This window comes from Thalassophryne amazonica, chromosome 4 (genome assembly GCF_902500255.1).
Source record: "Thalassophryne amazonica chromosome 4, fThaAma1.1, whole genome shotgun sequence".
NCBI lineage: Eukaryota > Metazoa > Chordata > Actinopteri > Batrachoidiformes > Batrachoididae > Thalassophryne > Thalassophryne amazonica.
In genome coordinates, this window is record NC_047106.1 from 19382628 (window position 1) to 19409324 (window position 26697).

Here is a 26697-nt window from a genome sequence, read left to right on the forward strand (position 1 = left end):
CAATATACTATGTTTCCCGTTGACATCAGGTGGCGTTAGTAGTTGAATATACCAATCTAGGTACCCTGTATCCAGACATACACGCTAACTTATTATGTAATAGGCAAAAACCAGTACGTCAATGAGCAGTTGTTAAAAGGCACCCAGATGATCTACTACCTTCACAGTGTGTAAACACACTACAATAATGCAGCCAAAACTTGGTAACCAAAGAAGAACTTCTTGGGAAGATTCAAAAAAGATAGCAGACATACGAGGTCTGTCCGTAAAGTATAGGTCCTTTTTATTTTTTTCAAAAACTATATGGATTTCATTCATATGTTTTTACGTCAGACATGCTTGAACCCTCGTGCGCATGCGTGAGTTTTTCCACGCCTGTCGGTGACGTCATTCGCCTGTGAGCACTCCTTGTGGGAGGAGTCGTCCAGCCCCTCGTCGGAATTCCTTTGTCTGAGAAGTTGCTGAGAGACTGGCGCTGTTTGATCAAAATTTTTTCTAAACCTGTGAGACACATCGAAGTGGACACGGTTCGAAAAATTAAGCTGGTTTTCAGTGAAAATTTTAACAGCTGATGAGAGATTTTGAGGTGATTCTGTCGCTTTAAGGACTTTTCACGGTGCGAGACGTCGTGCAGCGCTCTCAGGCAGCGTCATCAGCCTGTTTCAAGCTTAAAACCTCCACATTTCAGGCTCTATTGATCCAGGACGTCGTGAGAGAACAGAGACGTTTCAGAAGAAGTCGGTTTCAGCATTTTATCCGGATATTCCACTGTTAAAGGAGATTTTTTAATGAAAACAGTAGTGGTATCCAAGGGGCTGTGGCATTATACAAAAATACATTAGGAGCCGTTTATGAAAGTCTGCCAAGGCAAATAAAAAGTTTCATGGCATACTGTGGCATGAGCATATGGTTCAACTGTTAACATCCGGGTCAAAGAAGAGGTAAGATGGCAGTGACATAGGACATCTGAATTGTATCCCTACAGCTCGCTTGTTTACTCTATTATGATTACAGTAACAGTTGGCTAGTACTAACTGATGGTGGTACATACCAAGTATTCAGATTCAGGGGTAGTCTTTGGACATTTCAGATAATTACTAAGGATGATGATCACACGACCTCCTTGGATATTGATCCCATGACCAAGGAAGTGATGGGATCAATGGTGTTTGGTTATCTTCCTATTGGCAAGATTACTCAAAGTGTTTGTAGTTGATCTCCACACAACTTGGTGGAACAATTCTGGAGCCTTCCCCAAATGTTTTTAGGTTTTGGTGGAACATTTTTCCACAATTCGATTTATTCCTCGACTAATATAACAGAGTAATCATATTTATGTTTGGATCTGGATCCTAAGAAATACGACACATTTAAAAATATTGTTAATCCGAATGCAAAAATTTAGGATGTTTAGCCGGAGATTTTGTTAAACAAATTTGTGCTCCCTGAGTGCCCTTTTAGTTCCCACACTTACTTAGATGGAGAGTGTGGGGAGCTGCATTTCCATTCATTATATTTACCACAAATGTAATATGCAAATAATGACCCTATTCTAGTGTAAGAGGAAAAATGAAAGATAACTGATAACTTATCAAACAATTTACATGACCAGAACAATCACCCTTTAACAATTTTATTTGCCATTTATTAACACTGTTTGCTGCGAATGTGCACAATGTGTTGCACAAAATGAAAACTTTACTATGACTGTATTTGCACTGGTTGATTGGATGTGTGAGTGGTATTAATTTCATTTTATCCTTTCAACAATATTCTACAGTACTAAGTTGATACATATTTGTTGCATTGCTATTACAGGGACTCATACATAGTACTCTTCTAACAGCTAATTCTGGAACATCTACAGTGTACAAAGTGTAAACGGTGAATGATTGCTTCCTTATGGTTTGCACTTTTTTTCTTATAGCAGCTATGAAAACGTTAAACCCAATCGCTTCAATCCAAACAGACTGTATACAAAATACACATTCAGTTCTGAAAAGCTGACAGTAGCACACTGCAGTTTAGTCTGTTTAATGCCATTTTCTCCATTCCCAGTGGTGGGCACAGCTAACCGACAAGTGACCTGTGATAACAATAAACAGTTAAACTATTACATTTTTTTTAGCTGAAACTCCAGCTAACTGCAAATTTTTATGAAATTAATGATTTATTGTTGAAGTAGATCAATAATTAAACACACTGGGATACAAGGTGAATGTGAGCAAGTGGCTGCTGTATAGATCATTAGCATTTCATGTCGCCCAACATTTGTAATTAAACATCAGTTTAATAGTTTTGTTTTAACAAGAAATTTTGGCTACAATAATCTGTCAGAACCAGTCGAACAACCAGGGTCCTCATGGCTTACTATCTGCCCAGAAAGTGATTAAAACATGCAGAGAGATGAAGAAAAAGGACGAGCCTGCTAATGCTAATACTGGCTAATATTACAGAAAGACCCGCACAAAATGCCTGTGCTTACTCACAAATGCAAGATCACTGGCCAACAAAATGCAACAGGTGGAAACTTACCATATCTATGCAGAAAAACATAGATAGAAAAACTGTTTTCCAAGTGGTCTCACCATGGCAATGCTAGGAGAGGCTAATAGGCCGGCACTGCAGGATACTCTGTTAACTGTTTATGGCAGGAAAGAATACTTAAATAAATTAATTAATATTGCATAAATGTAAATGCTAGTGAATACATAATGGTCTCTGAAAATGGAATATTTATCAGTAAAATGTCCCCTTGTGACATTAGGCAAACAATCTTTACGTTCCAACAGGAACAAACATATTATTTTAGGGTTTACAAACATTTTGACCTGTTAAATATTATATAAAAAAGACAAAATTAGCAGACTTAAAATGACCAGAGCTAAGTTTAGCGGAAGCTAATTGGTCCGCTAATAATTTTCAACGTTAGCTAAAAGGCTAATCTGCTTATGATAAAGTGAGCTCTATCTATTAGCGGTTAGCAGAATTAGCAGAATTGTACCCACCACTGTGTACTCCTTAAATACCACAGTGTTATCACAAATCAACACCAAAAACACACAGCAACAGCTCCAGGAAACAAAGCTGATAACAGAACAGTGAAATTTACACGCTCAATACTTTGGTCTAACATACAACTTAACATATTTTTTTTGTACCTGTGCACAACGCCAAATACAGTTTAAGGCAAACTCAAACATTCAAGTGAAACAACAACGACTGAAAAACACATTGAAAATATTTGTCTGTACAATATCTCTTATAGAAAAATAAGTCTGACTTGTTTAATACAGCCACAATAAGACTCACTTCAACCTGGAGTTCACGAGACAGTCAAATTTCATCACAACTCTACAAGTTCCAATGCAGCAAAAGTATGTGAAAGCATTCTGGGAGGTACGTTAGCACAATAACTGGCAACCTAATAGAGGTTAACAATGTCAGTGGTGCCAGTTTCCACGATGCAAAGAGTGAATTGTGTAAAATTACAAATACAAGAACTACGGACGTGTACTCTTATAGTGCAAATGTGTCTTCAGGGGCCGTCAAAAGGCGTCTTCTGCCTGACTGGCTGAAGGGAAGAAGAGTCAGATAAAGCAAGTCGCAAAGCGAAATGGAGGTCAAAAGCGAAATGGAGGTCTCTGCTCCCCGAGGTCGACTCATCCAGCTCACGCACAGGTTGAGCTGGAATGTCATGTTACTTCTGTGTCCATGCACACAGGATGTGTGCCAAATATTTACACTGGCAACGATGCAGGACCACGTTTCTAGTGAGATCTCCTTTTAAAGTCACAGCACATATTTTACCACCTGCATGTGCAGGAGTGTTCCCAGGTCAAAGTCTGGGCTTAACACAGGCGTTCAGAATATTCGACACCATCCCTGGCAGCTGTTTAAAAATTGAGGCACAAATACTGAGACAGTATCCAACAAGGAGGCGAGGAAAAAAGGACCAAACATGCGGCAAAGTGTGGAGGGCAATCAGGCGGTAAAGCTGGGCTGGAGAACTGATGCTGTCAAATGAGAAAGCAAAATCAGGGAAGCATTTCATATCAAGACAACATACATAGAATTAGTCAAAAATTCAAATGGACATGGCGACAGGCACTCCGACAGAGTGGCTACAACAGAACAATGTATTGCAGTCCTACTACAACTACTACTACCTCAGCAGAACCATGTGGTGATTGTCCATATGATCATACCCATATTTTTACTTTCTGTGGTTATGACATGAGATCTTGTGGGATTTACAGCAAAATTCAAAGCGGTGACACAAAAGATCTTCAGAAGTGTATTGCGTTCACTGGATTAAAAAAATTAGACCCCTGATCTCATAATTACAAGAAAAACATCTTAATTTTCAATTTCAATTTATTTTCATTTATATAGCACCAAATCACAACAGAGTTGCCTCAAGACGCTTTACACAAGTAAGGTCTAAACTTACTAACCCCCAGAGCAACAGTGGTAAGGAAAAACTCCCCTCTGAGGAAGAAACCTCAAGCAGACCAGACTCAAAGGGGTGACCCTCTTATCTTGTAATTACAAGATCAGCTGTCTAATTTGGTTTTTTATATATAGCTTCCGTACTTCCAATCCCTCGGTCAAGAAGCGGGCTGAGGTTAACCAATGATAACGCACTGTGATCACACAAACTGTGGATTTTCCCCTAAGGTGATCCTGGATGAATGTCCAGGGAGGAACATGGGGCAACTCCCCAAAATCAGACGTGTCTCGCCCTCCTCCAGACTTCCAACTTTCACACACACAGCCCCACCGAACACTGAGGGACAAAGAGGGCCTCGCTCCCAGCCAGGCACATGCCAGTCTGAGTGCCCCGTGACCTGCTTCCCTGGATGAGGTTCATTCATCAGGAACACCTTAGGGATAAATCCACACTTTGTGTGATCACAGTGCAGTGTTAGTGATTACAAATTAGTCGATTTTCAATTATAACTCAGGAATTCTCACGTTTCACACCTGATCTTGTAATTACAAGATCTTTTCTCGTAATTACAGAGTCAGGGGTCTAAATTTTTTTTTAACCAGTGATTACAACAAACTTCTGTAAAGATCAGCAATTTTACATTAAATTTTGTTTTTTGACAAATCTTTTTTTAATAGCTCTCTCTCTCCCTCTCTCTCTATATATATAAATATATATATAAACCACATGGCACTGTTGCTTTCTTTCATACGTGTCCAGAGTCGGAGTCATTGACTAAACTCCAGGGCAAATTAGAATTCTGATTTGATTTTCCCAGAGTGGATATATTTTTCTTCAGCATATCAGTATTAATTTACTTATGCGAATCAAAAACATATTCCCATCTTGAACATATCTACCTGTGTTTGCACAAGGGTTGATTTAGATTTAGATCCAAATTCACTGTTTTGAAAACATGGTGCACCACTAGCCGATGCTTACAAGAGGCAGCCCTTGAACTGACTTACAAATTAAAACATCGCAGCATTTATCATAAAGGTATGAAAACAGTTAAAATGCTTTGTTTTGTAGCTATGAACTGTTTTTTGTTTTCAGTACACAAGAAATGTAGCAATGGAGTGGATCATCCAATTCCTTGTTTCCAATGCTGATAATTTTCCATGATGCTCTCTAGCAACCAAGAGGTGGCGCTTCGGCTTGTAAATCTGGTCCATTCATACACTGGCTGTACACTATTTAGTGTTTCAATGTGAAAAAGTAGGGACAGAGGGACAGAGGTTTCTATTAACCAGCCCCAGCTGGGGACGTAACCAGTGTTGGACTGGCATCCTCTTTACAGGGACTTGCAAATTCTCTGGGAGCAGTCGCTAGTGCTAGTGCATCTGGAGCCTCAATACTGTCACACCGCTTCCCGGGTGCACTTTCTGTTTCTCCAAACTGAGTGGCATCGCTCCAATTGCCAGCAGTCTACATTTTCCATTACAGAAGTGAGTGGGCTTCAAGCATGAGAGGAGTGCATTTGTAGCTCATCAGGAGTTGCATAACCCTGAACAAATATGCATTCTGTGCTCCTGGCAGCAGCCGCTAATTATAGCATCTGTTACTCAGGTTGCTATTTTCTTGTCAGTATCTACAAAACACTGCTTTCCTGTCTTCTTTTGTTTGTTATCTCAGACTAATTTTGTGCCCGTAAACATATATATCACGACCAAATTTGGAATATAAAAATATAAAATTATGCATGGCTCATGAAATGAAGATTTGTTTTTTGGACGGATTATTAACAGGAACATAAATCAGGAGCATAATTTCGACAAACAAGACCGCTGCACCTGAAAACCCATGAAAGTGAAAAATCACACTGTTACCTAACATAATGTGTATTAAACATGTCGGATTTGTTGTGTATTGAACTGAATGTACTGTTAAAATATAACGCAATGCTAAAATACCTTTGGCTGTATGAGCATTGACTTCTTTATAATTTGCAGTTCTTTAATTGGTATCCCAGTGCAAAGTGCGCGTGTGTGTGTGTGTGTGTGCGTATACATATATATATATATATATATATATATATATATATATATATATATATATATATATATATATTAGGGCTGGGCAACGTTAATGCGCTAACGTTGCGTTACTTACTGAGGTCATTATCGCCGACAATTTTGTTCCTCCCCTTAACGCTGTGTTTTCTGTTTTTTTTTTTTAGCCTTTTATGACTGTTGCTCGTTGCCTTTTATTTTGAAAGCGTCAGTCGGGGCGAGCTTATGCTGCTGCTTCCTGCTGATAGCTGAGTTCACACAGAAAACGACACGAGGATCGAGAAAAGTACAGGCTATGCAATGCACAACAAAACAAAATGCAGAAAGACGCCGAACTTTTGAATGGACATTTTCGGTACAAAGTTCTACAGGATCAGGCCCGGATCCAGACCGGTTTGGACCGATGCAGCTGCATCGGTCAAATTTTTTTTTAACGCATCGTTCGTCATCAGTAAAAAAAAAAAATCTTGAATAATCTCGAATAGCCGAACGTGTCCCCGCGGTGAACACAGCTTTTCGGTGGTTTTCATGTCAACCTATAGTCCGTAAATTATACGGATTTTTCCGAGTTTCAGAGTCATACGGACGTACAAATAAAGTCGGATAGTCAGGGTTTGGTCTGTAATAAACTATTTCTGCAGCGCGGCTCCACTTTGAAACCATGAACCATTGAAGCAATGCTTCAATCTAGTAGCTCGTTGGTTCTTTGATTCACTGCTCTTCAGAAACGGCGAGCCGCTTCTTAACCCCTCGCAAATCCATTAAAATATCGTCAGTCACTTTTGTGTGGATTAAAGTCACTAACTGGGACTCTTGTCTTGTTGCTGTCAGGAAACGAGAATCGTCCTCCGTTCCGTTCACACAGCTCGAAACGCTGCGCAGCTGAGACAGTCTGGTCGGAATTAATAACTTCAAAATGAAACCTCTTTCCAAATGTAATACAGACAAGAAACTACAATTGACTAAAACCTTTTTTTCCCTCCCAAAATGAAACGTGCTGTATTTTTTCAAATAACACCCTGAAGTGAAGCACAGCAGCTGTAAGCTCAGCTCAGATATATGGAAACACATTCATGCCAATGTCTGAAAGGAAATGCTTTTGACAAAAACTACAGATTTTGTTTATTCCTATTTATGTCCAGAGATCAAGGATTCACCATGTAGAGTTCATTATGTACAAAGTTTAAGGATCCAGTGACCAAATTCATATTTATTTACTTTAAGACTCAATAAAATGTTCAATTTCAATTCAGTTTAATCGGCTTATAAAGTGCCAAATCACAACAAAATCTAAATATACTAAAACAAATACATCACAGCTGTACACATATCAAATTGTGGTATGTGTACAATTGTGATGTATTTGTTTTAGTACATTTAGTCATGGACATGAATATTGTTATTTTGATATGAAACAGGATAACAAATCACCTGCCAGTGGTTTTATATTTGATTTTATTAGTGTGTTTCAGTTGAAATTTACATTTTCAAATTTATGCAATGTTCATTTACATTTTCAAATAAAATTGTGTGCTTTTAAGCGGCTTTTGAATTCATTTTTGGGTTTCACATATACCATGCGATAAATCACAGAAAGTCACTGAGTTAATGCGATTAAGATTTTTTATGTTTGCCCACCCCTAATATATATATATATATATATATATATATATATATATATATATATATATATATATATATACACACACACACACACACACACACACATTTATTGCTATTTACATTAATTATTAAGGATCCTTTTCTCTTATTTACAATTTGTACACATTCAGTCAATCCCCTCTATTTTGTCACGTAATAATTTCACAAGGACCCCAATGGATATAAGCATTTATGCTTCATAAAAAATATTTTATTTATGCTTTAATGCCGTCTGCAGGAGGGCGTGCATGTGCGCATACATGAGCTTTTGAAAAGGGCGGAAGTTAGCTTTTACCACGTGTGATGTGCGTGCATGCTGATGTCCGCAAGATGTCTTGTAAATCACTCCAGAGGCGTTATTAGGTTATAAAACCAGTGTTTTCAGTTTTAGAAGTGTCCATTTCTTGCTAACAATTACATAATATATGATACATGTTATATTTAGCCAGAAACAAAGCGGTTTTGGACAGGCCAGCCAGTGACGTCACGGTGCCACTCTACTCTGATTGGATGTCACCCCCCCCAACCCCCCCAAAAAACAAAACAGATTTGCATGATTCATAGCATAAAAACAGGAAACAGAATGTGACATTTTAACCTCTTAAAATACCTCTTAAAATAGGTCAAGGTTAGACATCTTTGAACTTGTCTAAGGTCTGTGTCCCAAGAATTTTCCCTGCAAATTTGAAGACCCTGGCAGTAATAGGACTGGAATTATGCTGTGCACAGACAGATGGACGGACAGACTGACAAAAAGCCTTTGCAAAACCCAATGGCTATAATTTGATGGCCTCGGGTAATGATAATCTCTCTTCAATATTAAAAATGTATGCATTGCAGTTAAAGTGGATATTTATTGATGGAAGAGCAGCAATAAAACATTTTTTTTTTTTTTTTTTTTTGCAGTTGTGTCAAGGCAGAGATTTAGCATTTCTACACATTTTCTTCATGTAGATTGCTGCATTAATGTGTTTCCACATATTTACCTCCACCAAGGAGGTAATGTTTTTGGTGCTTTTGTCTGTCTGTTCGCAGGATTACACAAAAACTATGAAACCAATTTTAGTTTTGGCACAACCAGAAGATCTAGCCAGGTTCTGTCCCTACTAAACTGAAACACAGACCAGCTGTTCCCACATAACTCCCAGTTTTTAAGACTATAGGTTGCACCGTTGTATTACTTGCACATATGTGTCATGAAGAGGAAAAACCAACCATCACACTGCTTATAAGTTGCATTTCATTTTCCTTCATGCAACAAGAAGCAAAATGAAATTAATGTAATCGGCACATTATTTATAACGCAACAAGTGTTGTTCTGAGCAGTACAGTAGGTTATAATCCATGTTTTTTTTTATTCCAGAGCATGCTCTTTCAGTTTGAGAGCATGATTTCTTCATTTTACTCAACCTCAAACACAAAGAACATTTTTTTTTTCATTCAGAGCTGCTGCTGTTTGCAGCTTCTGCTACAGTGTGTGAATTACAGTAGCTCATTCGGTATACTGGAGCAGCTTGTCACGTGCGTAGATGGTGCCATCTCGTGGCTGCAGGTGATAATGCAGTATTGTTTCCATGTATAAATTGCATTGGAATACGAGGTCTGTCAATAAAGTATAGGTCCTTTTTATTTTTTTCAAAAACTATATGGATTTCATTTATATGTTTTTACGTCAGACATGCTTGAACCCTCGTGCGCATGCGTGAGTTTTTCCACGCCTGTCGGTGACGTCATTCGCCTGTGAGCACTCCTTGTGGGAGGAGTCGTCCAGCCCCTCGTCGGAATTCCTTTGTCTGAGAAGTTGCTGAGAGACTGGCGCTTTGTTTGATCAAAATTTTTTCTAAACCTGTGAGACACATCGAAGTAGACACGGTTCGAAAAATTAAGCTGGTTTTCAGTGAAAATTTTAACGGCTGATGAGAGATTTTGAGGTGATACTGTCGCTTTAAGGACTTCCCACGGAGCGAGACGTCGCGCAGCGCTCTCAGGCGCCGTCGTCAACCTGTTTCAAGCTGAAAACCTCCACATTTCAGGCTCTATTGATCCAGGACGTCGTGAGAGAACAAAGAAGTTTCAGAAGAAGTCGGTTTCAGCATTTTATCCGGATATTCCACTGTTAAAGGAGATTTTTTTAATGAAAGACGTGCAGACGGATTGCAGCGTCGGCTCGCAGCCGCTGCGACGCTCCGCCACAGGAAAAACACCTCCGTTGGAAGCCTTAAGGACAAGTTGGAACATGTCCAGCTGTTAAACAATTTCTCATATACTCACTCCACTGAAAGCCATCAAAAGCCGCCTGGATTTTACAAATGGTTATCAATACGGAGGTGTTTTTCCTGTGCCACCGCACCGCGTCGGCTGCGTCCCGACGCGCGGCCCCGTCCGCACGTCTTTCATTAAAAAAATCTCCTTTAACAGTGGAATATCTGGATAAAATGCTGAAACCGACTTCTTCTGAAACTTCTCTGTTCTCTCACGACGTCCTGGATCAATAGAGCCTGAAATGTGGAGGTTTTCAGCTTGAAACAGGCTGATGACGGCGCCTGAGAGCACTGCACGACATCTCATCAGCCGTTAACATTTTCACTGAAAACCATCTTAATTTTTCGAACCGTGTCCACTTCGATGTGTCTCACAGGTTTAGAAAAAATTTTGATCAAACAAAGCGCCAGTCTCTCAGCAACTTCTCAGACAAAGGAATTCCGACGAGGGGCTGGACGACTCCTCCCACAAGGAGTGCTCACAGGCGAATGACGTCACCGACAGGCGTGGAAAAACTCACGCATGCGCACGAGGGTTCAAGCATGTCTGACGTAAAAACATATGAATGAAATCCATATAGTTTTTGAAAAAAATTAAAAGGACCTATACTTTATTGACAGCCCTCGTATAAATTATAGGACTCCCCAAACTAGTAAAAAAATGTGACTTATAGTCCAGAAAATATGGTATGTATTAAAATATGCAGAAGTGGAAAAGAGACTTTATATCAAAGTGTACTCCCTCGCCAAAACAAAATATCTCACCTTGGCCTTTGATCTTCTTTTCTCTCCACAAATCTTCAATCTTTATTATTATTATTATTTTTTTTAACATCAGGGTGTGGTGTCGCCACGCTGCATGGAGCTCCGTCCCCATGTACCCTGTGCACTGCCTCCACCTCCAGCTCCTCCATGGTCCTTATCTGACTCTGGCTGGCTCTGGGCGCGCTCGGGTTTGGGGTTTGGGGTGCACGGTGGGTCGGGTTGTTGCACCGACATGGTTCTGCGCAGGTGGGTACGCTTGCAAAGGAAGTCAGACTTTGGCGAGAGACCAAAAGAGCCTTTCCTCAGGACCATGCGGACAGACGAGGATTTCTTGGGTCTCGCTCTGTGCCCAAACTGAAGGGTGGAGAGGTGTGCTGCGTAACCCTCACTCAGGAACTACACGTACCACACAGAGAAAAAACTTTAAACGCCAAAGCAAGCGCTGGGAAGAAGATTAACGTAAATAAGAAAAATACTGTCCAAAGAACACACAGCCCTCGACCTACGTGGAGTTTTGTTTTGTGGGATAATTTCTTGTTAGAGATAATGAATAGTTTAAGGATTTTTGGAAGAAGATCAGGAATAGCATTTCCAGTGAGCTTTGCCCCCAAAAAACTTAATTTTTGAGCAGTGTGACACTGTTTATTCAGAGAAGCCAAAACAGGAATTTTTATTTATTTATTTTCAGGATAAAGTTTCCTTTGATCATTTGAGTTTACAGCAAAAAACAAAAAAAAAAAGCCAAAGACTGCAGCAAGACAATGAGCTTCAGTGTTTTCATAATTCAATCAGAAAAACTACAACAGCAGCGCTTTAAAAAGTCTAACTTAAAAGTTTTAAAGCAGGGAAGTAACATTGCCAGTGACCTTGGGTTTAAAAAGCCTCATATATCCCAAGTAACACAGCATAGTCATAGCTGGATTTATTTTGGTAACGTCATTTCCTGTCCAAGTATAAATTAGGTCAAAAACAACTGAGTCCTAATCTAAGGGCCCCTTCACACATAGTGCAAATTTGGTCGATTTATGCATAAAGTGCACATGAAGCAGGAATTTTGTGCAAAACGTGTAAAACCGCAGCTGCCTCATAACCTGTTGCTACAACTATTTGCGCACACCAGTGGCTGAAAGACAGAGTGTGTGCTGTGCAAGCCCATCGATCCCTCTCGCGACAGGTGTCGGCCAAATTACAGCTGACCCGCTCATTTGGCACTTAGACAATGTGTGGCCATTCACACTATTAACATGACTACAGTCAGCAGACCATCACTGTCGTGCTGGCAGTGAAATTTGTCTAAGTGCCCCACAAGTGTGGCTTTGGTGTGTGCGCTGAACTGACAGGAGGCGTGGCCACCAACAGAAGCGGCTGTGGAGATCTGTGGATCTGGACATCCCAGCGGGACAACATGTACTGTGTTTGGATGGACATGGTCTAACAACTGCCCACTGTGACATGCATGTGTCTGCTTGCTGTCATCACATGGACATAAATAAAAACATGTATCACTGTGGTGACAGGCTGCAGCAAGCGAGCGCACCCACACTGCAGCCCATTGACAGGCTGCCCCCAGGTTGAAACGGACCGACAGATCATAACACGTAGCAGGCTCATGTCACCCACGTGAGCTCTGTTCCACATGATGCGGTGTCAGTCCTGCAGCGCGCCGTCCGTAAGACACGCGTGTCGGGCAGGACACGCATGTGGGCCGGCTGGACACGTGCCAGCAGATGTGGACATGATGACACAAGTGATCTGCTTCTCATTCATGTCATTTCATGACAGTGCGTCTGTGACCATGGGTCATCTACAGAAGAACAAACGGATCATATTTGTATTGCCCGCTTGATAAGAGGAATTCAATATAATGTGATGATTCTATATGGTGTGTGATTTTATTTTTACCTCCACCAAGGAGGTTATGTTTTTGGTCGCATTTGTTTGTTTGTCTGTCTGTTTGTCAGCAGGATAACTCAAAAGGTTTTGAACGGATTTTGATGAAATTTTGTGGAGTGGTTGGAAATGACAAGAGGAACAAGTGATTAAATTTGATCGAATCCAATCGGATCCGGATCCCAATGCTAACGCGCTAGCATGTCTATGGCATTTTCAATGTTAAAAGTTAGCATTAAGCAGTTGTAGCTGTCATCACGTTCGGGTGCATTTGTTTTCAAATTGTAATATTTCTTAAATTTATTTTTGTTTATATATTGATAATCTAATGATTATTATATACAATTTTAGAGAAAGAGACAAAAAGAAATAGATCACTGTGCCAAGGAGGGAATCTCTTTAGGGTCAGTGACCCTATGGCCTTGTTTAGAGAAGTGTTTCATAAATGTTAAAAAATTCATATATTTGCAGTTTAGTTGAATAATAAATTGAATTTTGTCTCTTATTTGTTTTTGTCTATAAGCACATGCAATATCAATATCAGTGCTCAGATGACAGTAGCTTCTGGGAAAGGTGCAAGTTGCAATAAACTGTGATGCCAAGTGCTAAGGATACATGCTATCCAGTCACAGCAGATGAAACTTTTTTACTACTGAGTAAACATCATTGTTAGACTTTTTTTAGGTTCAATGATTCCACGGCGTGTAGATGTTATGGCGTCAGTGACCCCATGGCCTTGGCGGAGGTTTGCACTCTCTGAGTGCTTCTAGTTTTAAATACGTCCATGTCCTTCCTGATATCGGGCAGTTTTCTGCACCTTTCACAGGCCAGCGATGGTAGCTCAGTGCTAAAGTTTCTGACTGGTAACCAGAGCTTTTGGAAAACGTGGGTTCGAATCCCGTGGGTGACATGTATTTTTTATTTTCACAGCAGCTGCACAATGTATTGCTGCTCACACTGTGTTCCCGTGTGCACAAAACCATTGCAACATGTATTTTTTAAATGTTATATTTATTTTTTTCCTTCACAGCAGCTGCGCAATGTGGTTAGACATCGCACAGCTGCTGGCACTGTGTTCCCACATGCATGAACTGTCGCACTGGCATCGTGCACACCTGCCCGTTGGTGCGATGTTGCGTGGTACGCTCATACGAGCTGTTACGAAGGGATTTGCCCTGAGTTCTACATATTTGCACTGTGTGTGAAGGGGCCCTAATATTTGTAAAACAGGAAACTGGAAAACCACACCTGAATTTTCTTTGAAAAAGAGCAGTAACATCATTCTCTACGACCTCTGACCAATACAAAGACCTTGTCAAAACTAGACGTATGACCTTGACTTTCAACAGCAGCCTAATTTATTGACATACACCTACAAATGAGTTATTTGAAAAGTGTAGCTTGAATTTTACTGAATTCTAGTTTTTGACAAGCTAGACGTATGACCTTGAGCTTCAGAAGCAGACTAATTTATTGACCATGGCATAAAAAAAAGTTATTTGAAGAGTGTAGCTTGTTTTTTTTGTTGTTGTTGTTTTTGCAGAGGACAGGTAAGTAATACTGCTCTCCACAACTTCTGGCCTATAAAAGAGCTCACCAAAAAACTAGACATATGACCTTGAGCTTTGATAGTAGCAATTTATTGACCAATGCATAAAAATTAGCTGTTTGAAACATGTAGCTTAAATTATTTCAGCAAAGCAGTAATGTTGGTCTCTGTGACTTTTGACCTATAAAAAGAGCTTGTCAAAACTAGATGTATGACCTTGAGCTTCAACAGTAGGACAATGTATTGACCAATGCATAAAAATAAACTCTTGAAAAGCATAGCTTGATTCTCACCTCCCTGCCCTGAAATATTGTTCTCCATGACCTCTGACCTATAGAAAGTTGTTGCCAAAACTAGACATATGAAATTGAGCTTTGACAACAGTCCAGTATTGACTAATGCATAAAAATTAGTTATCTGAAAAGTGTAGCTTCAGCTTTTTCAACATAGCTTTAATGTTGTTCTTCATGACCATCAACCTATAAGAAGAGCTGGTCAAAACTAGGCCCAAGACCTTGAGCTTCAACAGTAGCATAGTTTATCAGCTGATGCATAAAAATTAGCTATTTGAATTTTTTTTTCCCCCAGAAGACAGAGCAGTAATATTGTTCTCCACAACTTGTGTTCTATAAAAAGAGCTCACCCATACTAGATGTATGACCCTGACCTTCAACAGCAGCCTAATTTATTGAACAATGGATAAAACGGAGCTATTTGAGAATTGTAGCTTAAGGTTTTTTCCCCAGAAGACAGAGCAGTAATATTGTTCTCCAAGACCTGTAGCCTATAAAAAGAGCTAGTTAGAAGTAGATGTATGACTTTGAGCTTCAGAAGAAGCCTAATTTATTGATTAAAGCATTAAAAGTAGCCACTTGAAACACGTAGCTTCAGTTCTTTCAGCAAAGCAGTAATATTGTTCTCCATGATTTTTGACCTATAAAAAGAGCTTGTCAAAACTAGACGTATGACCCTGAGCTTCAACAATATCCTAATTTATTGACCAATGCATAAAATTTAGCTATTGATAAGTGCAGCTTGACTTATTTATTTTGTCAGAAGACAGAGCAGTAACATTGCTCTCCATGACCTCTGGCCAATAAAAAGCGCTAACATATTGACTAATGCATAAAAATGAGTAATTTGAAAAAAGTTGCTTGAATTTTTATTTATTTATTTATTTTTTCAGATGACTGAGTGGTTATGTTACTCCCTTTGTCCTTTGACTTATCAAAACGTAGGCAGAAAATTGTATAACCATGATCATTAATTGTGCCCTGTTGTAACCAAAGATGGCTAAACATTACAGTTGACATTTCTATTTATATATTTATTTTAGGACAGAGCGTTAGCAAACTCTGCTTAGACACAAACCCTTCAGGCAGTCGGGTAAAAAGAAACCATTTAAACTAAAAACAGCAAACATGAATGCTGTGAAAAACGTCTCAAGCTGGAAGGCGAAGGGAAAAAAGAAAGAATTATATTGACGTTCGAGTACCTGGCACTGGTTTTGATATTTCTTCGAAGGCCTGCCAACGATATAGATCTGTGAAGAACTGAGGCCCAGCATGTTGTAAACAGAGATGTCCTTCATGGAGCCATATGCAGAGTTGATCTTTATGTGACACTGGACAGAAGAAGAAGAAGAGGAAATAATTAACTGGAGAAGCACGAGATGTTTTTATGGCATGCGATCTGAAGATATACAACTGTAAGCATGGCCTGATTCGTAAATGTTAGGATGAGTCATACTTCTGGTACCTCCTGTATCAGATTCCTGAGGAAAATGGTCTTCTGTCGCAGCGGATCGTGAACCAGGCCTTCAGAAAAGAATATCATCCCATGAGGAAAGTTGTGCTGCGAAAGCCAAGATACAACGCGCTGCTTCTGCATATCAGGACGACCTGTGATGTAGATGATCAGATATCCAAGATCCTGCCAGTGCCTGGAAACACACAACACAAAAGTAGATGCGAAGACTCCAGCAAGTGCAGAGCCTGTTGCCACTTAATTACAGCAACCTGGATCTGACTTTGAATATGTTAAAGGTCACTCATTATTACATTAGAAGTTACATATTATAGGCCCACATATCACTTCTTATAATAGCAACCACTAGAGCTCTTGGCAAAATTCTGTTGTTCCTGCATGAATTCTTCACCAGGTGGTGATATTGCTCCATTTCGAAAACCTTGGGGCATGACAAAACTGTTGCTTATCATACTAGATCGACCTATATAGTACCATTAGTCATACTAAACAATTAAAATGGAAGCTACATTGATTGTGACCTTCAAGGTTAAATGCAATTGTATATTTTGAAAACCCATATGTCGAATAATAACTATAGGTGTATCTCGCACCTTCCACCCACCATAAGTGGTGGGTTAAGTGGTGTGTCCTTGAATGACAAATTCTGGCAGGGTCCCACAAGTTCAAATTGTGTGTGGTTTAATTGTTCCTATGGGTCTTTCAGCTCTGATTCGGGAGTTACAAGCCTTTGAAAGTTTTCATCCTGTCTATTTGCATTGGGCCAAAATGTTGAACTTGCACTGTGATCCTGATCTTTGCTCCCTAAACCTCAAATGTTAATAGGATCATCCCTGAGTGGAAGGCAGACCCTACACAAATTTGCCTGAAAACCATCCATTCGCTCTTGAGATATGACCGACAGTGGGCTTACCGTAATACAGCAGAGCGATTTAAAAGCCAATCTGTCCTCTAGGAGTCTTAAAAAGTACCTGACGACGTCCACAGCTCCGGGTCGGACTTTAGGATCACTGCCCATGATTGACACACTGGCAGCGAAGGAGCCGTCGATGCTGAATACGACACACTCCATGCCCCGTGGTAACACAGTCAGGTAGGCCTCTGCGCTTGTCTGATCGCCCCTTGAGAGTGTCAAAGAAAAGTCAAGGTGATGTGTAATGCATGAATGAGAGCCCCAAAGTGGTACCAGAAAAAAAGAAAGCATAAAATACCCTTATTGTCGATGGTCATCATGTCAGAACCTGAAGTATTCGCGCATTTGCCTGCTGGTCAATTACCATATTTTCTGGACTATTAGTCACAATTTATTTTTACTAGTTTGTGAATGTAATGGTACACAAAAACCATACTTTGTTCTATACGTTTTCTCCTGGCACCCGTCCGACTGCAGGGGACGATGGTGTAGCGTCCGATATGTTTTGTCAGGGCCTGACGGTGGGGTTGGTTTTCTGCTTTGTTTTTGGTCAGTTTGGTTATTTTCCTTTTGTTCATGTATGCTTTTCTTTATGTTCCTTTTCTTCATGGGGTGTGTTTGTTGCTGTCTCGCTCTCTGTCTCTGGCCACGCCCTGTTTCTGGTACTTTCCATGCACACCTGTCCTGGATTCGCTGATTGGCTTCTGGGGGTATATATGCTCACTGTCTGTGTCTGTTCTTCGCCAGATTGATGCGCCCTGTGCCTTCTATCCAGCTCTTGGTTTCATGATCTCTCGTCCTGCCTGCTTCATTGTGTTTTCGACCTCCTGCCTGTCTGTTCTGACCTCAACTAAGCCTGATGATCATTGTACTGCTGCTGTGTATTTTGTACTGCCTGCCCGTGTACCGACCACTGCTTACCACATTAAAACCGCTTTACAACAAGAGCTGTCTGTATGAGCCTCGCATTTGTGTCCTCCCATACTCGCCTGTCAGCTCAATCTGGCCTACGATGGACACAGCAGGCTCTGATCCATTCCAGTTGGTGGTGCGCCACCACAGCCAGCAGCTCGCTCAGTAGGAAGACAAGCTTTCTATGCTCAGCGCCGGGTTTAGCGAACTTGCTAAACCTTGCTAGTTTATGTCTACAGTGAGCGTACAGATGAGCCAGATTCTGTCCCGTCTTGATCCTCAGGCTACGTCGGACGCAGCCACCAGGAGTCCTAACCCCCCACGGGGGCCGCCAACCGCCTCGCTGGCTACCGCATCCACACCTATCGTGTGCAACCAGTTATCTCGCCCAGAACACTTCTCAGGTGAATCAGGGGACGTCAGGCCGTTTATCACTCAGTGTGAGTTGCATTTTGAATTGATGTCACCCATGTTCCCAACCGACAGAACAAAAATAGCTTATGTAATAACTCACCTGACTGGATGAGCCGCTGCCTGGGCCACTGCCGAATGGGAGCGTCAGTCACCGTCCTGTGCTTCACTCCTGGCGTTCATCACGGCTCTTGAACAAGTATTCCAGCATACCACTCCGGGACGTGAAGCGGCACGCTCCTTGATGAAGCTGAAGCAGGGCAGCTGCCAGGCCACGGACTACGCCATCGACTTCCGCATCCTGGCGGCAAAGAGTGAGTGGAACCCAGCCGCCCTACTCGACGTGTTTTTCCAGGGCCTGTCGGCGGAGATCCAGGAGCAATTAATAGCCACAGACTTGCCGGGGGACCTGGATGGATTGATCGCCCTAGCCATCCGCACCGATCGTAGACTGCAGGACTGTCCTCGCAGTGGGACCCGTCTGGATCAAAGTACAACGTGCCTCCCAGCCGCTCCGCCTCTTTCAGCCCCTCCCGGCCTGATCCTTCTCAGCACAACACTGACGAGCCGATGCAGCTAGGGCGCATGCGCCTGACTCCAGCAGAATGACAGCGCTGCTGTGTGGACAACCTCTGTTACTACTGTGGACAGTCTGGACATTTAATAGCTGATTGTCAAGCCAGGGGTGCCAATGCGCGGTCAAGAACGGAGTTGCGGGTGAGTTTAAATTCCATTTCCTCAGTTTCGGCACATAACATAATTCCAGCTAAAATAATTTCTGATCACACTTCCATTGATGTTTTGGCGCTTGTTGATTCAGGTTCTGATGCCACTCTAATTCTATCTTCTCTCGCCAGGGTCCTTCGCCTTAGGATGTATAAGATATCTCGCCCTCTGGTGGTACGTGCTGTGGATGGCCACGTACTGGGCCAAATCACTCACCGCACTCTGTAAAATTACAGATCTCTCAAACTCACACTGAATCAATCAGTTTTCATGTAATGGAAAATATGACTCACTCGCTCATACTGGGGCACCCCTGGCTCCAAAGGCACAGGCCTAATTTTGATTGGGTTAAGGCAGAAATAATTTCTTAGAGCCCGGCCTGTAATAACCATTGTCTGCAAAACTTGGAAAGCACCCAGCGGGGTTCTAGCCCGGATCTCGCCAGGGTACCAGAGTGCTACCATGACCTAGCCGCAGTATTTATTGAAGCTAGGGCTAAATCTTTAACGCTGCACCGAAGTTACGACTGCGCTATAGAGCTTCTCCCCTGAGCGAGTCTGCCACGGGGAAAACTCTTCTCTTTGTCAGCACCTGAACGCCACGCAATGAATGCATACATCCACCAGTCCGTAGCGGCCGGTCTGATATGACCTTCATCTTCACCTGCAGGGGCAGGTTTCTTTTTTGTGGAAAAGAAAGATAAGACCCTCCATGCTTGCATTGATTAACGCGGTTTAAACAGTATCACAGTGAAAAATCGTTATCCATTGCCTCTTATTTCCTCTGCCTTTGAATTATTAGATGGAGCTGCGATTTTTACCAAACTCGACCTACGAAACACGTATCATTTGGTCCGTATTAGAGAAGGGGACAAGTGGAAGATGGCTTTTAATATGCCATCTGGACATTATGAGTACCTAGTGATGCCGTTCGGACTCACAAATGCACCTGCCGTGTTCCAAAATCTTGTTAACGACGAGCTGAAGGAAAATTTGAACAAATACGTCTTCCTATACCTGGATGATATCCTTATTTTTGCCCCTGATCTGGCAACACACACCCAACACATTCGCACTGTCTTGCAAACACTGCTTCAAAATGACCTTTATGTAAAAGCGGAAAAATGTGAGTTCCATAAATCAACTGTATCATTTTTAGGATTCATAATCTCAAAAGGGGAAATCAGGATGGACCCCGAGAAAGTTTCAGCGGTACGTGACTAGGCCATTCCCACATCCCGAGTTACAATGGTTTTTAGGACTTGCAAATTTCGATCGCAAATTTATCCGTAACTTCGATACGGTCGCAGCCCCTCTGCATAATGCCACCTCATCGCTCCGGTCACTCGTGTGGACACCGGAGTGCGACGAGGCGTTCAAAATCCTAAAGAATCGCTTTACCGTGGCCACCGTGCTGCTCCTCCCTGACCCAGCCCGACAGTTCGTGGTTGAGGTTGATGCCTCTAATGTACGAGTAGGGCAGTCTTGTCCCAGAGAAGCCCCTACGACAATAGGCTTCACCCGTGTGCCTTCTTGTACAAGACGTTATCCGCTGCTGAATGCAATTACGGCATCGGCAACCGCGAGCTGTTGGCAGTAAAGGTGGCCTTGGAGGAATGGCGACACTGGTTGGAGGGGGCACAATTACCTTTCGTCGTTTACACCAACCACAAGAATTTAGAATACCTTAAGATCGCTAAGCGACTCAATTCTCGCCAGGCCCGGTGGGCCATATTTTATAGTCACTTCAATTTCACCCTGTCCTACCGTCTGTGCGGTAAGAACGGTAAACCAGATGCTCTATCCCGTCAGGGGGACTCAAAAGAGGGGTCTGCAGACCCAGACACAATTTTACCTAAGACGTGTTTTGTTTCTGCAATCAGTTGGGATATTGAATCGAAGATAAGGTCTGCGGTGGGTGATGCACCGGTTCCCGAAGGTTGTCCACAGGACAAGCTTTTTGTTCCAACTTCCCTTAGGGGGGATACTATACGGTGGTGTAACAAGAATCGCATGTATAATCATCCAGGAATTAAGAAGACTCTTTTTGCTGTGCAACAAAGATTCTGGTGGCCCAGGCTTGTTAGGGATGTCATGGAATATGTCACTGCCTGTCAAGTATGTGCCATGCACAAGTCTTCAAACCGTCCGCCTGCTGGAACCTTGTTACCATTGCCGGTCCCAACTCGCCCCTGGACCCACATCACATTTGACTTTGTGACCAGCTTTCCATCTTCAAAGGGGTACACAGTTGTAATGATGGTTGTAGATTGTCTTTCTAAAATGGTTCATTTCATTCCATTGAGTAAATTACCATCCGCTAAAGAGACCGCTGAAGTTATGTTAAACCAGGTTTTTAAATTACACGGGTTGCTGCAGGACATAGTTTCTGATCGGGGTCCACAGTTTATATCTCATTTTTGGAGGGAATTCTGCCGTCTCCTCGGGGTAACGAGTAGTCTCACCTTGGGCTATCATCCACAGGCTAATGGGCACACGGAACGGCTGAACCAAGAACTGGAAAGGGGGCTCCGGATTCTCGCATCCCGCCATCCCGCATCATGGTCAGACCAGCTTCCATGGATCAAACTCGCTCATAACAGTTTGCCCTCAAGTTCCACTGGTTTCACCCCGTTTCATGTTGTTTTTGGTCATCAACCCACGCTATTTCCTAACCTCAACTCCACGGTTCCCTCCTCCATTGCAGACGGACCTGGAACCGGGCCCTTTTGGCCTTATTACATTCCTTGGTCGCATACAAGTCCGCCGCTGATCGCAGGCCTTCAGTGGCCCTGTCTTACTCTCCAGGCCAGAAAGTTTGGCTGTTGACGCGCCACCTGGCCCTTTGGAGCGTGCCTAAAAAATTGTGTCCGGGTTCATTGGTCCTTCCCGGTTGCCAAGGTCATTAATCTGGTTTCTGTTCATCTCCACCTCCCCCGGTCCATACGTGTTCACCCTACTTTTCATGTCAGTGAAGTCAAACCCATCCGGTCCAGTACGTTGTGCCCTCCTGCCATTCCCCCGCCACTGCCGATGTGCGGATGGTGGCCCTGTTTTTGCTGTGCATCGGCTCTTGGCTTCTCGCCATCGCAGTCTCCAATATTTGGTGGATTTGGAGGGGTACGGCCCTGAGGAGCGGTCGTGGGTTCTCTCCCGTTTTGTTTTGGCCCCCAGTGTTATGTGGGCCGCTGAAGAGGAGGTACTGCTGGCCCACTACCACCAGAGGGCGCCCTGTTTGGAGTGCGGGCTCCAAGCACGAGAGGGCGCCAGACCCAGAAGAAGTGACAGCTGTCATTCATCCCCTGCACCAGCTGTCACTCGTTCATCATCATCATCACCACCATAAAAGCCGGACTGCAACTCCACCTCCTCGCCGAGAAATCGCAACTACTGAAGAGGTAATTTCTCTGCTGACTGACACTTTGTGTGTATAACCTGAACTTCTGTTGCAGCCGTTTTCCTGGAGTGTTGCCTTGTCTGGGGAATTGGCGTTTGGTGTGACAGCGACGGCTTCGCCTCACACCCCAACCCAGATAAGTGGTTAACCAGGAGCTGCACAAGTGTGTGATTGGAGGTGGAGGTGCTCCCTCCTAACCGTGTATGGACTGTGGATTACTGAGTGTGCGGACCCACACTCATTCATCTTATCTCTGCTTTCTGCCAGCAGTACCAGGGTCGACAGCCGAAGACAGAGGCCACCTGGGGACTCGGGACTTGGCGGCTCCGGTGTTCTTCAGACCGTTGGTGGTGGAAGCGGTGTGGGACGCGGCTTCTCTCTCATCGGGGGTGTTCTATCTTCGAGCCTGCCCACACGTCACCTGGTGTAAATTGACTGTGCAGATTTCTGTGAATTTAGTTGTGTATTATCACAACATTAAATTGTTACTTTTTGGCTTATTCATTGTCCGTTCATTTGCGCCCCCTGTTGTGGGTCCGTGCTACGACACCTTCCCAACACCCAGTCTGATTCACGAGTTCCATACCGCTCATCCCTCTTCTCCTGGGCCGCCGGGGTCGGCAGTGGCGGGGGGGTACTGTCAGGGCCTGACGGTGGGGTTGGTTTTCTGCTTTGTTTTTGGTCAGTTTGGTTATTTTCCTTTTGTTCAAGTATGCTTTTCTTTATGTTCCTTTTCTTGTTGGGGTGTGTCTGTTGCTGTCTTGCTCTCTGTCCACGCCCTGTTTCTGGTTCTTTCTATGCACACCTGTCCTGGATTTGCTGATTGGCTTCTGGGGGTATATATGCGCACTGTCTGTGTCTGTGTGTATTCCTTGCCAGAATGATGCACCCTGTGCCTTCTATCCAGCTCTTGGTTTCATGATCTCTAGTCCTGCCTGCTTCATTGTGTTTTCGACCTCCTGCCTGTCTGTTCCAACCTTGACTAAGCCTGATGATTGTTGCACTACTGCTGTGTATTTTAGACTGCCTGCCCGTGTACCGACCACTGCTTACCACATTAAAACCGCTTTACAAGAGCTGTCTGTGTGAGCCTCGCATTTGTGTCCTACCATTCTCGCCTGTCGCTTTTTCTTTTTTGTTTTCTTTTTACATCTTTTCAATTCAATTTTCATTTACTGTATTGTACATTTATTGTATTTGTATGTTTTCAGTACATCAGAAACAAGAAATGCAAGATTAAAGACATAAGATATTTAGCTTCTTCGTTCAGCTAGTGTGCGATTGAGTAGACTTTCCAGATTGTTATAAAATTATTTTTCTTGAATTCTCATGAAATCTATGTTTCAGAAATAAATGTGACTTATATTCTGATGTGACTTGCAGGGTTTTTTCCTCCTCGTGATACTTTTTTGTATATACATATAGCCGTGATGCAACTTATCGTCCATTAAATGCAGCAGCCCTGCATTCTTACAGCATTTATTAGCCATGCCAAGTGCGTGCTACAGCAGTGCTCTCAGACTAGTAGTCACTGGCCAGGTTCTGCCCTCCCAGTAGGGTCCAATCAAAAATAACTATTCTGTGAAACAAAAATATGTACAATCAGCATATGAAAAGCAAAAAACTGCCAGTGCTGTCAAGTCTTCTATTTATTATAGCAACTATTCAACCCAAATGTATAGTGCTGGAAAATGTAGTCAACATGAAAGTGTCAAAATCTGCAGTTCCTTGAATGGGCACTTGAGGCTAACTCCAAAAGCAAGTCAATCCCCACAGAACCCCGTAATTAAAATGTTCAACTTTACAGTAGAAATAAAGTGACAGAAAAGTAAATTCAAGTATGGCAGCATGCACTGGTGTCACGCCAATGGAACCGTTTTGGGTCCTGGATTGCAACCACCCAGGTAGACAACCGATCCATCTCCACCTCTCAAAAGTAATCGGTCAGCTGCTGTAGCAAGGTGAAGCATGGGCATGTCCTTGAAATGCACCATGTGGCCAAAATGTCGTAGATGATGCTCCCTCACGATGAAAGTTGCATACATATATCCTCATCTAGGTCTCCCTCAGGAAGTACTCATTTCACACAAAGTCATTCCAGTGGCACCTAAAGATCCTTCAAAACATCTTGGTACAAAAAACATCCAGTTGTCAGCTTAGCATCCAAATTTCACAACTATACAGTAAGGCAGGAAGTTACAGAACCCTTAGGACCTGTAGCTTTGTTCTGTTGTACAGGTATCAGCATCGCCAAAACCTTGTACAGCGACCTCATGACTACATAAGCTCTTCCCAGATGTCTCTCCATCTCAAAGGTAGAGGACCCAGAGACATGAACATCACTGCTGTCTCAACAAGTTCAACACTTCCACCACATACAGATCCACTCCTGATGGCTGAATCCACGAGGTCATTGGATCCTTAGTCTTGATCCATGACAACAGTAATCCCAGATTCTTTGATTTCTCACTGAGCTCCTCAAGTGCTCCAATCAGGGTATCCACTGACTCACAGCATCCTCCACAAAGTCAAGGTCAGTAAGTCTTTCCTCACCAACAAAGGTCCCCCAGGCCTCTGGTTTCTACAACTCTACCCAACACCCAGTCTGAGCAAACATGCTTACAACCTGGTACAAAAAAGGGTTTTGGTCTCTAAAACTAGTGTCCCCAAGCAGTTTGAGACCTCTGTGTTACAGAGATGATGTCAGCGAGTTTTGATGTCTTACTTCACCACCATTTTGACGGGGTAAACTCCGAGGCTGAGCTTCTTGCTCTTGGGTATGGTATACGTGACTCTGCCACTGCTGTTGGTCACCTCGGTGTCAAAGTGGACCCAGCGGCCTGACTGAGGCTGTGTCATCAGCAGGATGTCCACCTGGAGGGACAACTTGGGTCAGCAACATTTGTTGCGAGTTACATTGTAATATTTATATCAGTATATTCACCTTTTCTCCAGTTAGGGTGACCATGTCTAAGGGACCATACATGAAGCGACCGACCAGGGTCTGAGGTCCATCCTCAGTGGCAATGACGTCGTTGACCCTGTGGTTAGCAGTGACGTTCTGTGGCACACAACAACTCATTATTTCCCTTTACAATTCTTTACATACTGTCACTTAGCAAGTTTCACACTGGCCCAACGCTTGTGGTAGCCATCAACAAGCTTCTGGCAGTAATCTAGTTGGATATTTGACCACTCTTCTTGGCAGAATTGGTCAAATTCAATTAAAGTTGTTGGTTTCCTTACACAGATTTGGCCATTAAGCACAAGCCATAGTTCTTCACAGGGCTAAGGTAAGTCCATTCCATAACCAGCTCTGATTGGTGACTGGGGACATTATCCTGTTGGAACACCCAATTGTGTCCAGGTTACAGCTGTCGTACGTACTGATTTGAGGTTTTGAAGAAAAATTCTGAGCCTGTCCTCTTTTGTTATTCCATCCACTTTATGCATTCTACTGGAACCAAAACTGCTCCAGACCTCAATGCTGCAGCCTCCCACGAATTTTATTTGAGCTTTAAGGTGTCGTTTTTGGAGTAAAGGTTCCTTTCTTGGACAGCAGTGTCCTCAGTGCCTGGTGATGTAAAACCTGCTTTCAATCCATCAAATGATCAACATTTATTTAAAAAACCCTTTACACCCATTAAAAAAGCCCTAACAACCAACTCGGACCAAAGTGCTTTACAGTAAAATCACAAAATAAAATGAACAGGAATAAGAGTCTAACACAATAAAATCAGAAGAGGCACATAAAAAGAAAGAATAAATCAATAAAATGTCACAATAAAAAAGTCAAAGCACTACTAGTTGGTATTAAAATCCTTTTTGAATAAAAAAAGTCTTGAGCTTTGATTTAAAAAAGAAAAGCAGGGTCACTAATGGTGCATATCTCAGGGGGGTAGCTTGTTCCACAGATTGGGGGGCAGCCAACACAAAATATC

At 42.5% G+C, this 26697-nt stretch overlaps 1 protein-coding gene across 2 annotated transcripts in view; it reads right to left on the bottom strand.

The window, feature by feature from the left end:
• Positions 1-3431: 3431 nt before the first annotated feature.
• The window catches only part of LOC117509471 (membrane-associated phosphatidylinositol transfer protein 3-like), a 451299-nt gene continuing 428033 nt past the window's right edge, over positions 3432-26697 (bottom strand). For both annotated transcript variants that reach the window (XM_034169173.1, XM_034169171.1), the window contains exons 14-20: positions 25701-25817; positions 25482-25630; positions 17370-17519; positions 16390-16573; positions 16127-16255; positions 11193-11588; positions 3432-4016 (exon numbers count right to left, since the gene is read on the bottom strand). In XM_034169173.1, coding sequence (XP_034025064.1) covers positions 11262-11588; positions 16127-16255; positions 16390-16573; positions 17370-17519; positions 25482-25630; positions 25701-25817 — 1056 coding nt within the window. In that variant the 3' untranslated portion in view covers positions 3432-4016; positions 11193-11261. The remainder of the gene's footprint in view (positions 4017-11192; positions 11589-16126; positions 16256-16389; positions 16574-17369; positions 17520-25481; positions 25631-25700; positions 25818-26697) is intronic.